This window comes from Protopterus annectens, chromosome 13.part0 (assembly GCF_019279795.1).
Source record: "Protopterus annectens isolate FY-2018-M chromosome 13.part0, PAN1.0, whole genome shotgun sequence".
NCBI lineage: Eukaryota > Metazoa > Chordata > Ceratodontiformes > Protopteridae > Protopterus > Protopterus annectens.
Window position 1 is genome coordinate 424745355 of NC_056747.1, and position 14289 is coordinate 424759643.

Sequence of the window (14289 nt, forward strand, 5' to 3'; positions counted from 1 at the left end):
TGTGATGAAACACTACTTAATGTTGGGCAGCAGCAGAAAATGCTTGGGCAGAGTGAAACAATAGATCATGATTATACATATTATGTGAAATCTTGTACAGGAAACAGACATTGCTTCACTGATGAACATCCAGTGCTATCTAGTGCCAAGCTGTAAGCTATCTCTCTCTCTCTTTCTGTGGCATTTGTGTCTTTCAACATTAGTCAACACTATTCACTAAGAAAGGTAACTGCTTATACTACTCGGAGATCCGTTACAACTGGTAACTAACAGAGTGTATATACAGACCTTTACCTGGAAGCGGTTCTCTAGACAGAGTTAGTTCCTAAATTATGATTGACTGTTTACTGGCCACTACACAACTGTTTCTAACTTCTGCTCCAGGCATCTACTTGCTCCGAGAAGCTTCCTAGTCAAAACCCATCCCTTAGAGAATTTCTGCATACATATTTATTCAACATCGCCTTATATGCAGCAATTTAACTGCAGGAAATAGACCTCATGTTAAGTCCCTAAACACCATATTTTATCAATCCTGTCATTCTCTTGCCTTGAATAAGAATTAATAAATACCATTTTTCTTCTGGAAAGCTTCAGCAAAAATTGCATTTTTAAGCCTGGTTCCTCTAAACTAGTCATCACAGATATCCCTATTGCATCTGGTTTTGCACACTTGTCTGTAGCTGCTGTAGCTCTGTTGTCAGTTCACTCCCACAGAGCCAGGTGTCACAATACAGCAGCAAAGCTTACATTCCTTAAATGGTTATGCACAGTGGTCAAATGACAGAGACAAGACCCTCAGTCTTGGGGAAATCTGTAGCTTTTAATTAAATATATGTTTTTATTAACGTTCCCTGACATTTACAATACAAAATAGGCATAATCAAATAAACATTCTTGGTTAGTCTGAGTGACAGAATCCAAGTTCTTACATGTGCACTGCTCTTTAAAAGGAAGATGATCAAACTGTTTACAGTGTACGGTTACAAATGACTTCACTCTCAGTTCTTCAAAGCTGGCCCATATTGCATTTTTCTGTTTCTCGTGCTACATGATTACATCATTGCTTAAAACCTATTTTAGATATTTTCCAGATTTTTCAGGCAAAACATTATCATAAGTAACACATCACTGCAAACGTGTAGATATGAAATAAGTATTGCACTTAATTAGACATAAGAAAGCATATACACTTTGCTTTGTGCCTGCTAAACAAAATACATTATACACTTACGATGAAGGTCCATCTTCGATAATATAGAAGACTATTATTACACACACCACTTATTCAATAACAGCACTAAGCTGAAAAGAACAAAGAGAACAGTAAAAGGACAGAGAAGAAGATACTTGCCAATCAGAGCACATAAGACGGATGAAGGGAGAGCATGATAACAAAGATGGACTTTCTTACAGATCTTTTATTATTGTAAGAACTTAACTTTCATATCTGGTAAAAAGGGTCCATCTTTAGTATCCTGTAGGACACATTCTCTAGCAAATCCTTTTTGTTGGCTGCTATCATGTGAACATTCCACAGATAAGTCCCTAAAGAGGACCAAATCCTACAGATACACTCAAAACTTATAGTAATTAGCAAAGGTTTTGAGAGAAGACCAAACTGTTGCCATACAAACTACACTGTTATTGCAGAAAAAATGAAGCAGACATGGTGTTATGAAGGATGGGTTTATCCTAAGGATTATTTTCTTCTCGTAAGGAAATAGAGGGCAACAAAGGCTGGCAGAAACAGCCTATAATTCTGAAATTCTCTTTGCAAGGGTTACAGCTGTCAAGAAAAAAGTCTTCCAGGACAGGAAATATAACTATGTTGAACAATCAGTTCAAAGGGAAGCAAAGTCATCTTTGCAAGTATGAAATATAAATCTCATGTAAAAGGGGTCATGAATTGGAGGGCTTAAGTCATACATTTCCCCTCAAGAATTCTTTAAAGACCTTAAGAGAGAAGAAGAGTGGAGTCCAATACGGTTACTGCCAAGAGGACAGTACCATGGGGACATGACCTAGAAGAATTGTATGTTCTTATTCTCTGCTCAAAAAGAAAAGTATTTGTCCTGTACATTTTGAATAGGCAGTCACTGAAAGGACATGAGAATGGAAAGCACTCTCTGAGAAAAGGTGCATCTCTTAAGAATCAGTGAAACTAGATAAGTCATGTCACCAATTTCAGGTAGTAAAGCTCTGGATGGGACTTGCCAAATGGGAGTGACAGTAAGGTACTGAAAGTACACATCATTAAAGACCTCTACAGTAGATAAGGGGCAAAAAGTGAAAACCTATGTCTACTTAGCCCAAAAAGGAGCCATGTTAGAGTGGCTTTGTAAAGTCTGATTTCTGAATAAACCTCATCACCACAGGAAATCGGAAAAAACATAAAGAACATCCAGTCACTTAAACACTAGTACACCCTTTGCCTGACCTCCTGTAGGTGATAAAGAGGGAAAATAAATAAGGTATATGGTGCTGCAGAGAACACAAACTGCAAGTTAAAACTTACTTCGCAGACAGATTTTTTTTTTTTTTTTGCAATAATGAAACTATAGACAATTTGTGAGGGAAAAAAAGCCGAAAATAATAGTCAAGTCTGTCTGTCTTGAAAATGGCTTCCCCAGCATGTAAACTGATATGAAGAAGCAGTTTGAATCTGTTGCCCATTGTCACACTTTCATGGTTTTGCAACAAAACTGATAATTATCCATTTCTCCCTGTGTGATGATATCTACGTGGCTGCCATGTAGTGGAATGCACAGTTATAGTAACACAAGGCAAATTTTGCTTAAATATCACCAAAGTAAGCCATGCAGATGTCACTTCTAGAATTATTATAGGACTGTGTGCTTCCTGACGTGACATGGAACCTTAGACAGTTTGTTCAATCCATTGTCCCCCCAACCACAGGGCAGGAAGTCCACAGATGGAGTTGCTGGGAGTTGGAAGGGACCTGCTGGAAGAGGCTTGGTAGAATTTAGCCAACGAAAAAAGTGAACAAAATATATGATATGATACATGGCATACGATATACATGATGTATATGATATGGAAATTTTGATGGAATGGGAGAGTAGGTTGCAGTGATGGGACCACCGAACTCTAACCATTCACTGTAACTCTAATATAAAGTCTGTAGTGAGGGAACATAAGAAATGAGGATGCAATAATGCCTAAGTTGCTGACAGAAGTCTTGGTGGGGAGCATTTGTTTAATTGTTGAAGCAGGTTCAGATATCTGCTTCTAGTGCTCGCAGGACTACTTAACTTGTGAAAAAATAACAGGTCTTGGAATGTGAGATCCTAATGACCTAGAAGACAAGGCCCAGCCCAGTTCGTCCCAAGGAATCTGCAGGATAATGAATATAGGGACATGGCCTCCAGCCTTTCTTGATAGATCAGATCCCTTTAGACCCATGATCTTTTTTGTCAGGAACTTTTGGGGTCTCTCTAACAGATAAGTTTAGTAAGATATATCCCAAAGGGGGCACTGTATTATAGATAAGCCCGATCAGTGCATACTATAGAGGGATCAGGATTTCTTTGATCCTAAATGAAATATCCTTTGTAATCACTGTGCCAGACAGAAGAATTTCCTTACCTCTGCTGCAACATGATGGTCAAAGGAGAGGGAGTTGTCTACATATGTTCCAAGGTCTCTTACATGTAGTGAACTGGTTGGAAGTGGGACTTAGGAGTTCACTGTGATACCTAAAGAGAAAAATGGAACATAGACCCCCCCCTTCATTGGATTTGCCACTGACGGGGCAGCAAAAAGCCAGTCATCTAGATACAGGAAGACACTGGCTCCCCCACAATCTCTGATGAGATGCTATTACACATTTGCACTTGGTAAACACACTGAGGGCTGTGGCTAGACAGAACAGAAGACTCCTAAAGTGGTAATGACTGGCCTGAGCCAGAACCACAGAAACCTTATAGACTTTTTAATGACTTTATATGAAGGTAGGTATTCTGAAGGTCCAAAGAGCACTTTCAAACGCTATGACAGGTACGGTAGGACTGACTGCACTATGACAACATTAGCTTCTTTCATAACAGCTTACAACACTGGGATCTACAGCAGAACAAAATCCCTGGTCTTCTTTGGCAGCAAAATGAATATGGAATAGTATCCTAAACCTCTTTCATCTGGAGGACCTCCTGGATGGCACTTTTTGACAAGAAGCTTAATACTGCCTTCTTTTCTGCTTGCTTTTAATAGAGTGGATAACCTACCAAAAGAATTGATGGGAATCTTGAAATTGCAATAAATTGTATTGTAAATCCTGTGAATTTTCTGACCTTTACTCACCTTATATTTGGTGATCTTCAGCCAGAAGGGAGCATTCAGGGAAAGCTTAATGAGCTCTGCTGTCTCTGCTCTACTACTGACACCTGCAGCTCTCCAGTAAATGCCAAAAATTCCCTTCTCTGAGCGCACAATCTAGTGTCACATTCAATATGGTGACTGTTCCATTCCCAGCAGCATCCTCTCAGTGTAACTGTAGACTATGCTGAACTCACACACTGCAGTGGCTCCTCTACACTGTATTATATGAACATCATGAGGGCAAGTCTGGCACCTACAACTGTCAACAGTTTTGCCATATGATTCCAGATCTTTGGTGCTTTGTTTTTACATCACTATCAATCAGGAGTGGGCAGTAAAGGAGGAAACAATGAAGTGGGTGTTGATATCCACTAGGATGTCTGTTGACTGGAGCCAGGAGTGCTGGTGTAATGCAATACTGAACCCTTACATCTGAACATACTTTCAGCTACATCATACATATTAGGGATTATGATTATAAGGTTGTTCATATATTCACAAAAGGTGGCAGCCTGGGCCTTGAATCCTTCTTTTAGTGGCCCCATCCAATAACTCATCCAGCACGTCCTGCTTTTTGCTGGCAAGTTTCTTATGGAAACAGGCTAGCTGCGTTAGGCAGTTTAGTGCCTGAAAAGTTGTAGTGGAAGAAGCAAGCATTTCCAAACCTGTCCATTTCCCAAGACTCTCTAACAGAGAGATAGGGAGTGAGGTTTTGGGCATGACAGCTTTATGAATAGTTGTTGCAGAAGCAACAGGATCTGGGCTTTCCTCTATGTCATGACTGTGCAGTCTTATGTGGCCAAAATATACATTTTGTTTTTTTTTTTTTTACATACAGGATCTACTGTGTATGGGTTGTTCCATGCCATGCTACTTTAGCAGCATCCTTCAAAAAGCTTGTAGGATAACTGAATCCCTCGTGAAAAATGTTTTGGGGGAGATGTTAGGTCAGTGAGCCAACCTTCCTTCCTTTCTGCTGCATGATATGAAGGCATTCTGCAAAACTGACATACTCAAGTTAAATTTAGAGAATTACTACTGGAGAATCAAGGGGGAACTCCAAGGATCTAGTTTTTGATATGGTCTCTGTTGGCCTTCTAGGAGAACGCTCTGGCTCAGAAGAAGGATAGTACCTTTTTTACAGTAAGACCTTTGCAGTCAAAGCTACAGAAACCCTGCAAACATGGATAATTGGGTCTTGGGCTGTAAACATGTAGTAATCTTAGCTATAGGCCTATTTGCCCCAAAACAGGGTAAGGTACTGCTGGTGAGTTGGCATCAGGGAGACCAGGTCTGAGGAGGAACTGGAGTAAAGAAATATCTGGGAGTCAGTGCTTCAGGCATTGGCATCCAATGTCAGCAAGACCAGAACTCATGCAATCCAGGGTGACAAGATGGACATGGGATAATCTGAAATTGATTATGCTGACAATACTAGTGTCGGAACATATGGCACTAGGTACAGGGACATCAGGTAGCTTAGTGTTGTGAGTAGTAATGGGGCTAGTGGAGGACTGGATGCACAGACAAGAAGGCCTGACATTGAAAGATTTGTAAATGATGATGCCAGTACATTCTGTGCCAGCATCAACAGTAGAGGCATAGGAGCCTGTAGCCTGGGTAGTGGCACTGGGTGAACCATTACAGGTGCCGACATTGCAGCCAAATAAACTGCGGATTACAGCATTGGCAGAAAAGCTGCTTCTGGACTGTTGGGTGTGAAGAGACTGCACAAGAGAGGGGAGAGAGTATACAAGACTGTCTGGACTGTGCTTTAACTATGGGTTCATTCAGTGTCATCAATTTACAGCAGGAAGGGACAAATGGGGTGAGGATCATGGAGTGTCTCGCCTATAAGAAGCAGAAGAAATACAAGCAAAAGGCCAAGAAGGCGAGGTGGACTTTACAGTCAGAACAGTAGGGACTAATCCCCGACTTTCAGTAGGGTGCCTGTTATGGGAGAAGCAGCAGAAGTCATATAACAGCAACTTTTAACTTCTTTAATGCAGGAAGCAGTGTAGGATTAGCTTTAAGCAGAGAGGCAATTTATCAAACCTGATCAAAGGCTTTGCATTAGCTTAACAATGCCTGGCTCACAAAACAATTCGGTAACTGTATGACACCTTTGGTGTGTTGCTTGGTTAATGTCAACAAAGAAGGCGCAATAACAAGTACTATGATGCCCTTCTCTTAAACAAACAGCAAATGTGCCTATCAGTGGACAGGGTGACTCACTGACAGCACAATTCTCAATAACACAGAAAAGACAGTCAAATGTTTTCTGATGAAAAATACATGATAATGTTCCCCAAGAAATGAACTAAACAAAAGAAAACAGTCACTCAGTCATATCTTTCCACCAACATTTTTTTTAAGGTAGCCTGGGCCCATTTTTGTCAAGCATACTATTGTGCACCAAAGAAGAACTGAAGAGTCAGAAAAGCAATGCAAGACAGGAAGTTGGGGGAGTGCCATGTAGCCTGGGACAGATTTACCAGATGAGTAGTTCTGATGCCTATGTCATCTGCATCTTGTTAACAGAGCATCTATTTTTCTCTCTAAAAAAGCAAAGAACTATGGAATGTTATAAATATCCTAATAAATTTTAAATTGCATCATACACTGAGATTATTATCTTGGAATCATTAAGGGCAAAAACAAAGCTTTTTAGCCAGATATCATAACGTGCAATTTACTTAGCTTAGGCTAACAACATTCTCACATTCTTACATATTTTCCTCAAGTAATCACGTAACCTCGTCGTGAAATATAACACGCACATATGTGTGATGGGAAATTCATTTATTCAAACCTGACAGACAGATTCTGCATACAAGACTATATGGGACGTAGATGGCCTAAGTTATAAACATTTTCCTACAAGACCATTTATGAAACCTGTAGCTACCATAAGAAGGTGTGGAAGGCATCAAAAGTGAAATATGAAAGCATGCTTTTTTAATTTAATTTATGAGGACCCTAGACAATAAATACATAACTGTTACAGTGTGGCAGTACAGCAAAACCATAGCCCTTCAAAGCACACCTGAACAGTTAACAGGAGTTATTTACACATTATTCTCCCAAAGTAGAAATGGGACACAACTCTGAGTACAAAACATAGCATAAATGTTTATGTTACCCATGACCCTGGAGAAAACAGCATAGCAATTCATAGCACTTCCAGCCATGAATTCAGCAAACCCTAGTCCCAACACATGCTGAAATTTAAAAACAGTTTAGCACTTTTTCTTTTTCCATTCATCCCTTAACAAAAACAAACAACAACAAAAAAAATACAAGGCAAAAACAGAAATAGCACAGAAGAATGAAAAACACAAGACCAAGACAACACACAAAGAAAATCACAATACAGAACACATCTGAACTTCAGCAGGTAAAAGAGCTAGAAGGGTAAAGAAAGGAAATGGTTAAAAAGCTTCTGTTGTGCTTGATTTTTTTTCTTACCTCGAATTGGAGTACCTTCTGTAATGAGAGCAAAGAGAAGAAGTGACAGGAGTGAACATTGAGATTTAACTCCACGATTGCTGGTTTGAAAAGGACCTGACAAGGAAGACTGCACTTTACTTTCCACAAATACTGCATAATTTGGATAATTAAGCCTATTTAGTCTGGGATGTTTCTTTGGACACTGGTGGAAAAAGCTGGAATGCGCCATCCCTCACCCTCAGATAAATACAGTTTAAAAAAAAAAAAAAAAGAGGAAAGGGAACATTTTCCATCCTAATACTAATCAGACTTACCTCTTGTTATGTTTTAAAATGCTTGGACTTGCTCAGACAATCTTGGCAAAAGTTTATCCTGTACTTCAACAGCTATTTTACAGCAGGAAACCTAAACTTCTTTTTCTATGCTCAATACAGCCTATGAACATTTACTTTAGTTTTACTAGTGGAAAATAATTCTCTGAATTCAGTACTCTTGACATTTACTAAATTTAACATCATCAGCATAAAACTGTAAATTCTCAGCAATCACAGCAAAGGTTCTAGTGTTAAACTTTTTTTTTAATTTATTCTTACATCTAACACCTCATTAAAGGCTGGTTAACTATATGACAATTCATGTTTGTTTTTGAACTCAGCATCTCCGGTCACGTTTTGACTTAGACCCAGTCCTAACTACACTGAAATTTTCAGAGCAACATCTTCCTTTGATAATGTGGTCCTTTTTTACCAGCACAATCTCACTACAAAGTTACAGATATTTACCCAAATCCTGAATTATAAAACCAGCTGCAATAGGATTTCCAATACTTTGAATTTCTCTACTGACAGTTCCTTGCAAGCAAAGGTCCACAGCTAAAACCCTATCTCCCAGCATGCAGTGGTTTATGTGTTTTTCAGGATTGAGGTAAAAAAAGAAGAAAATAAAAAAAAAATCATAACTGAGAAGTTTTGCTGAAATATTTCAAAACGCTGAGAAAAATTTGGTAAGTGGGGTTATTAGGAACTAGCTAAAGTTAGGTAGTTAGGTTACTGGTTAAAGGTTAGGTATTTTGAGAGAAGGTTAGCAGCTAGTTAAAGGTTAGGATCCAGTTAAGGTTAATAAAGCGGGTTGCTTAGGTTATATGAAAAAATTACTTACCACACCATTTTTAGAGCTTTTAATTCATGCTGACACCACAGAGCTGCCAATCACCCTGGGTGACAGGATTGCCTCACAGAACTTGCGGCTCCTGAATGGCTGTCTTACGCTGGTTTGTTTAAACCTGTATGGATTATTAACACTACCTTGGGACTGAAGACTGCCCAACAGGTTGTCAAAGAAATTGCATCTGTATCTTCATCAACCCCACAACTAGACAATATAACAGTCACAACATTCAACTACAAAGGGACTATCCCTTCACCTAGTTAGGCCTAACCCAGAATAGAGACTGGAGCTAATGTTAATCATTTTAATATTCCAAGAATGAAAAAAAAAGATGATGCCGAGAAGAACGTTAAAACCAAACAGTAAGCATATGATGTCGATTTCCAAGTAGAGCCAGAAAAGGAGTAGATTTTAACAGCATAAGCAGATCTAAAATGGGTTTCATCTCCAACCCGCTTGCCAGTCAATATCCTGGTTGCTCTCCATGAAGCTACCAAGACACATTTTTGTTAGTGACATTTTATCAATGTAGCAATAGTTTTGCTTTCTTCAATAGCGACTCTGAGCTGTATTTCATTTTAGCTAATAGTCTTCTCTGTATGACAAATGATGTATTTATTAGAGTTAGTGTGTTGGCGTTGCCAATTGTCATTTATAGTTTTGAGTATTAATGTGGCACTGTTGTAAAATGAATCCCATGGTTTCAGAAAACTCCACGACTCACATTAAGGGCTGTTGTAAAAAGGCCATGTTTACGCAATGTGGTATTTTGTGATTCTGATTCAGAATTATATTACCTGCAACAAGGAAAGGCCTCATTATTGGTTAATTTGCATGTCTCTGAATTGCTATTAACTAGAATGAGTAGAGATCAGGACTTCCTGTGAAAGTTAACAGTGGCTACACTGTGTTAGCACAGGCTCCCCCATTCATTCTCCCACATAGAATACATGCATTCACTCACACACACACACACACACACACACACACACACACACACACACACACACACACACACACACACCATAGCTGTACCCGTGTTGTCAGAACATCCTCAATAAATCTTTTTTCCTTGTGTTGTAAATCATGGATGATTTCAGTCAGTCTGTAATGCCAAGCATTAGAGTTTCACACTGTACGGAGTCTGCATGTCCTCCCTGCGGTACAGTGAATTTGAAGACATGCAGGTAGGTGCGAGCATGTGTGGGTGTGTCTTCTTTGAAGGTTGGGTGCCGAGCTGGCAACTCGACACTGTAAAAATTCACTGCCAATCATTAGCAGACCAGTGGTCCGGTGTGGCGACCTCTAACAGGGAAAAGCCGAAAGACAGTTTAGCAATGATGGTAAATCTGCCTCTGTTGCAGAGTTCAGTCTCTCTTATGTTTTCAAGTTGGTCTACAAATTCAAATGGGACAGAAATAATGCTTTTTTTTTTAGAAATTACTATGGGTTCTTAATGCTGGAATATTATGGGACAACTAATTTATTTACTGACAAAGGAATAACTGTACTCAACAATCACCATTTTTTTTTAGTGACAGGACACACAATTCCAGTCTGGAAAAACATGAGAATGCTGCTGTCAAACTACTGATTCTTCAATCAAAGCAGTAAGAATTGTTTACACCTAGTTTCTAAAGCATATTGTTTTTGATGCATGTACAACACCTGGTTAAAGAATGAGAGCAGTGCAGCAAACTGAAGCAGATCAGAATTCCACTTTATGGAGGACATCCATTTCTGGTTACACTTCTACCTGATATATCTAAAATCTTTACCTTAGTCTTACCTGAAGGGTCTGGGTTTTAATTATCTTGTTCTGCTAAATGAAGTGACAGAAAGCAAGGTAAAGTTTTCTACAGTAGTAACCTGACAACAGCCAATGTCACAGACTAGAAAAGTTCTAAAGTATGTATGGTCACACAAACACTAATATGTTAGGGTGGAAAGGTCATTTTGATGAGACAGACCTGAAACTATTCTCTGAAGTACTTTAGCAATGGAAAGGATGAGTAAATGGAAGACTTGTGGCACAGAATATTAAAGGCTGCGAGGTAACCTTTAGTCCCAAGATCTGCAAACCATAGTGCATCAGAAGTACAGCTAAGAATGGCCAGCTCAGTGCTCAATCAGCTACATCACACCTAGAAACTCTACCATCTGGGTCAGGAAGTAGCCTCAGGATGAGCTATGAGCTGCTTTTATCATGGACACACTGATTATTCAATAACCTGATCTACACTTATGTTTTTACTTATTATTTGTTTTACACACAACACCTATCATACAGGGCACAGTGAGATCATGAATAAAAATAAAGGCGTAGATTCGACAAAGTGGAGCAAGCAGACTGGATTCAGTGACTGAAAGGGATTATCAGAGGAGACTAATGTTGATGTCATACCCAACCCCTTTTAAAAATGGGAAAAAGTGGTTTATAATTATGACAGTGATATTACTGGAACATCTCTGTTCCCATGGTGAGAGAATTGGGATTGAATCTGCAACATAATAACTGCATGGTGGACACCAAACATATAATAATGCAGGCAGCTATACCAAAGGCAGTCTTCTGATATTTATATAAGAAGAGCACATATAATGGTACTTGCCACCATCACAATACCAGGACAACAGTACCACAAGAAGACGAAATGATAAGAAGCAAACAAAATCTCACAACTAAGTCATAGCAGGACAGCAAAGTGTACCCTGCCCTCCACATCATGCTTGATGCACAATTACATAGTCTTGCGGAGCATGATGACATTGAGTGTCACTTTCTTACTAGATAAAGTAGATATAAAGTACAATTTACAACTGGGTTATTTGGTAGATACAACTTATAAATTGGCAACCAGCAGTTGTGAAAAACAAGAAATGCAGGGACTACAATGGTAGGCTAAGTATGGAGAGAGAACCCCAACCCCAAAAATATAGTCAAAAACGTATTAAACTGCAACTGTTTTCGGGTAGTATAAACAAAAACAGAATTATTCAAAAACAAGAGATATAGCTAGCTTTAAATGTCTTAGGCTCCTTTTAATGAATTAAAGTGTGTGACTGTAACCTCTAATAAAGCTCAGCATGAAAGAAAGCAGATCACATAAAAATAGGAAATCAGACTTGAAAAGACAATATCCGCTGGGCAAGAAGTTCAGTTTGAAAGTTCCAGCATGATTGCATCTTAGCACTAAAATCAGAATATGACAATAGAAACCGTATGTAAAATATAACCAGGAACGATCTACTAGGCCCTAAATGGCTCTGAATGGCCACCAAGCCTCAGATTATGAAGCCTCCATAAATAATGCATTCTATACAATAAAATTTAGTAAATCATTACAGAGGAAGAAGATATGAAAAAAACAAACACAGCAAACCAACAAAATAATCCTACTGTCAAAGAATGTAATACAGGAGCACTGATATAACTTTCACCCAGTCAGGGAAAATGAATCAAAGGAAGCCAGCTAAACATTCAAGTCCTAAAACTTTCCATGTGACTACTCTGAGGAGATCTTGTCACCATCAGGAATAATTGACAGTTACAGTGCCAGCAAATTAAGCAGGTAAAATGTACTCAAAAGTTTCTTTGCATAAGGAAAGGGTAGTACATGTAGATTTACTAACAAGAGGAAGGGTGTTAAAGGGGGGGAAAGGGTGATAGCTATACTATTAAAATTACTAGAGTAAGTAGTACTTCTAAAGTTAACACAGAAAAATCCACCATCTGTAAGTAAAGTCTGAAAACTTAAAAGCATGCACTTTACATTTTTTTTTCAGTTAAGGAAAATACAACAGATTAACACTAACATGCTAGAGCCCAAACTGTTATTGTATTTCCATTACAAAAGTTATAAGCATTTAGTCATGGCACTACACACATTTAGGTCACAGAAAGGAAAACAGTCCAATGCAATGACACAGATGTTCCTGTCTTTGGATCCTGAACTCATTGCTTCATATAGTGGAAATGAGTTAGCCTGGCAAGTTAAGGGCTTTGGATACCATAAACAGTCAAAGCACTGCAACAAACTCCGAGATGTCTTTGGTCTGCAAGCAAGTTCAGCCACAATCAATCAGGCAGAAAAACTATGTGCTCTGTGGGTTCACTTTTACTGCTGATGTGTAAAAGTAACTGCCCCACAGGAGGCACAAAGCAGGGTAACACAATGAGCTAATGAGACAAACTCCCTGCTAGCACTTCATCCCACAGTTAACTATATACAATCTATAATAAAGGAAATGTCATGAAGTATATGGATACTTAGGGAAGGAAAAAAAAAATTTTTATAGATGCGTAAAAGTCAGAATTAAAAATACACATAGGGATGAAGCATGGCTGTGATTGGCAGGTTTGACTGCCGCAAGGTAGGTTAAGCTGCCTGCTGATTTGTGCTTCAGTGACTAGGCGCTCTCTAAATGACACTAACAATGACAGAAAATAAAGCAGGGGGCTACACAGAGTAGAATAACCTAATAAAATATTTTTATTGGATCATAAGGTACAGATGGGAGATTTTTCATCATACTGTCAGGAGTTTCACACCTAGGAATCCTGATTTTAGATGTTTGCTTGGTGTAACTGGTTAGATGCTGGAAAGGCAGGCTTTCTTTCCTTGAGTAGTGACTGTTAATCAGACAAGGCTAACTGATATATTCTGGATCAGAATTCAGGAAATTTGTATTCTTAACAAGCCAAATTGATTCCTTTTCCATCTGGCAAAAAGGGACAAAATTGTACAAAATCAATTCTGAGTGCAACAATAATGAGGAAACTAGATTTTGAAAGAATTTCTTAAATTGCTTACTTTTATGATTTTGATCTGTCAAGTCAGAATAGTGGTTTTGGAAGCTACTACTATCCAAACAGCTCTGGGTTACAATCAGATGGATAATCAGATATGTCCTGTAAGGAGGAGAAACCCCACCCGATCATGCAATGAGGTAACTGCATGATTACTCATACATACTGTATTTGTGGATGTGCACTTCTGGTACATATGATAATGCAATTCCAGTTAGGTGTTGCTTTTGGATATTAAGGCATCTTACGTTAGCCCAGTCATATCAGACATTTACTGTGACATCTTTCAAGGAGCTTTACTATGTAATACAATATCTGGGACACCAGGATAATGGCATGTCTAGTGTCCACAAGGTCATGTAATTCTACAATCTCATCAAAGGACAAGAAGGCAAGCCAGCATAGAAGCCACGCATTAACATGTTAAAGTTTCAGCTGATATATTTTAAATCTTAATGACACAAATATGTTGTCTGACATGACTTTAAAATATTGACTGCATCCTATAAACTAGTTTGAAT

The 14289-nt window shown here is 38.7% G+C and overlaps 1 protein-coding gene across 32 annotated transcripts in view; it reads right to left on the reverse strand.

The window, feature by feature from the left end:
- Positions 1-14289, reverse strand: part of LOC122787386 (receptor-type tyrosine-protein phosphatase S-like) — a 3272784-nt gene that overhangs the window by 948666 nt on the left and 2309829 nt on the right. For 15 of the 32 annotated variants that reach the window (XM_044054056.1, XM_044054058.1, XM_044054062.1 and 12 more), the window contains one exon: positions 7810-7827. The exons of the other annotated variants lie outside the window; for them this stretch is intronic. In XM_044054056.1, coding sequence (XP_043909991.1) covers positions 7810-7827 — 18 coding nt within the window. The remainder of the gene's footprint in view (positions 1-7809; positions 7828-14289) is intronic. 32 annotated transcript variants of the gene reach the window in all.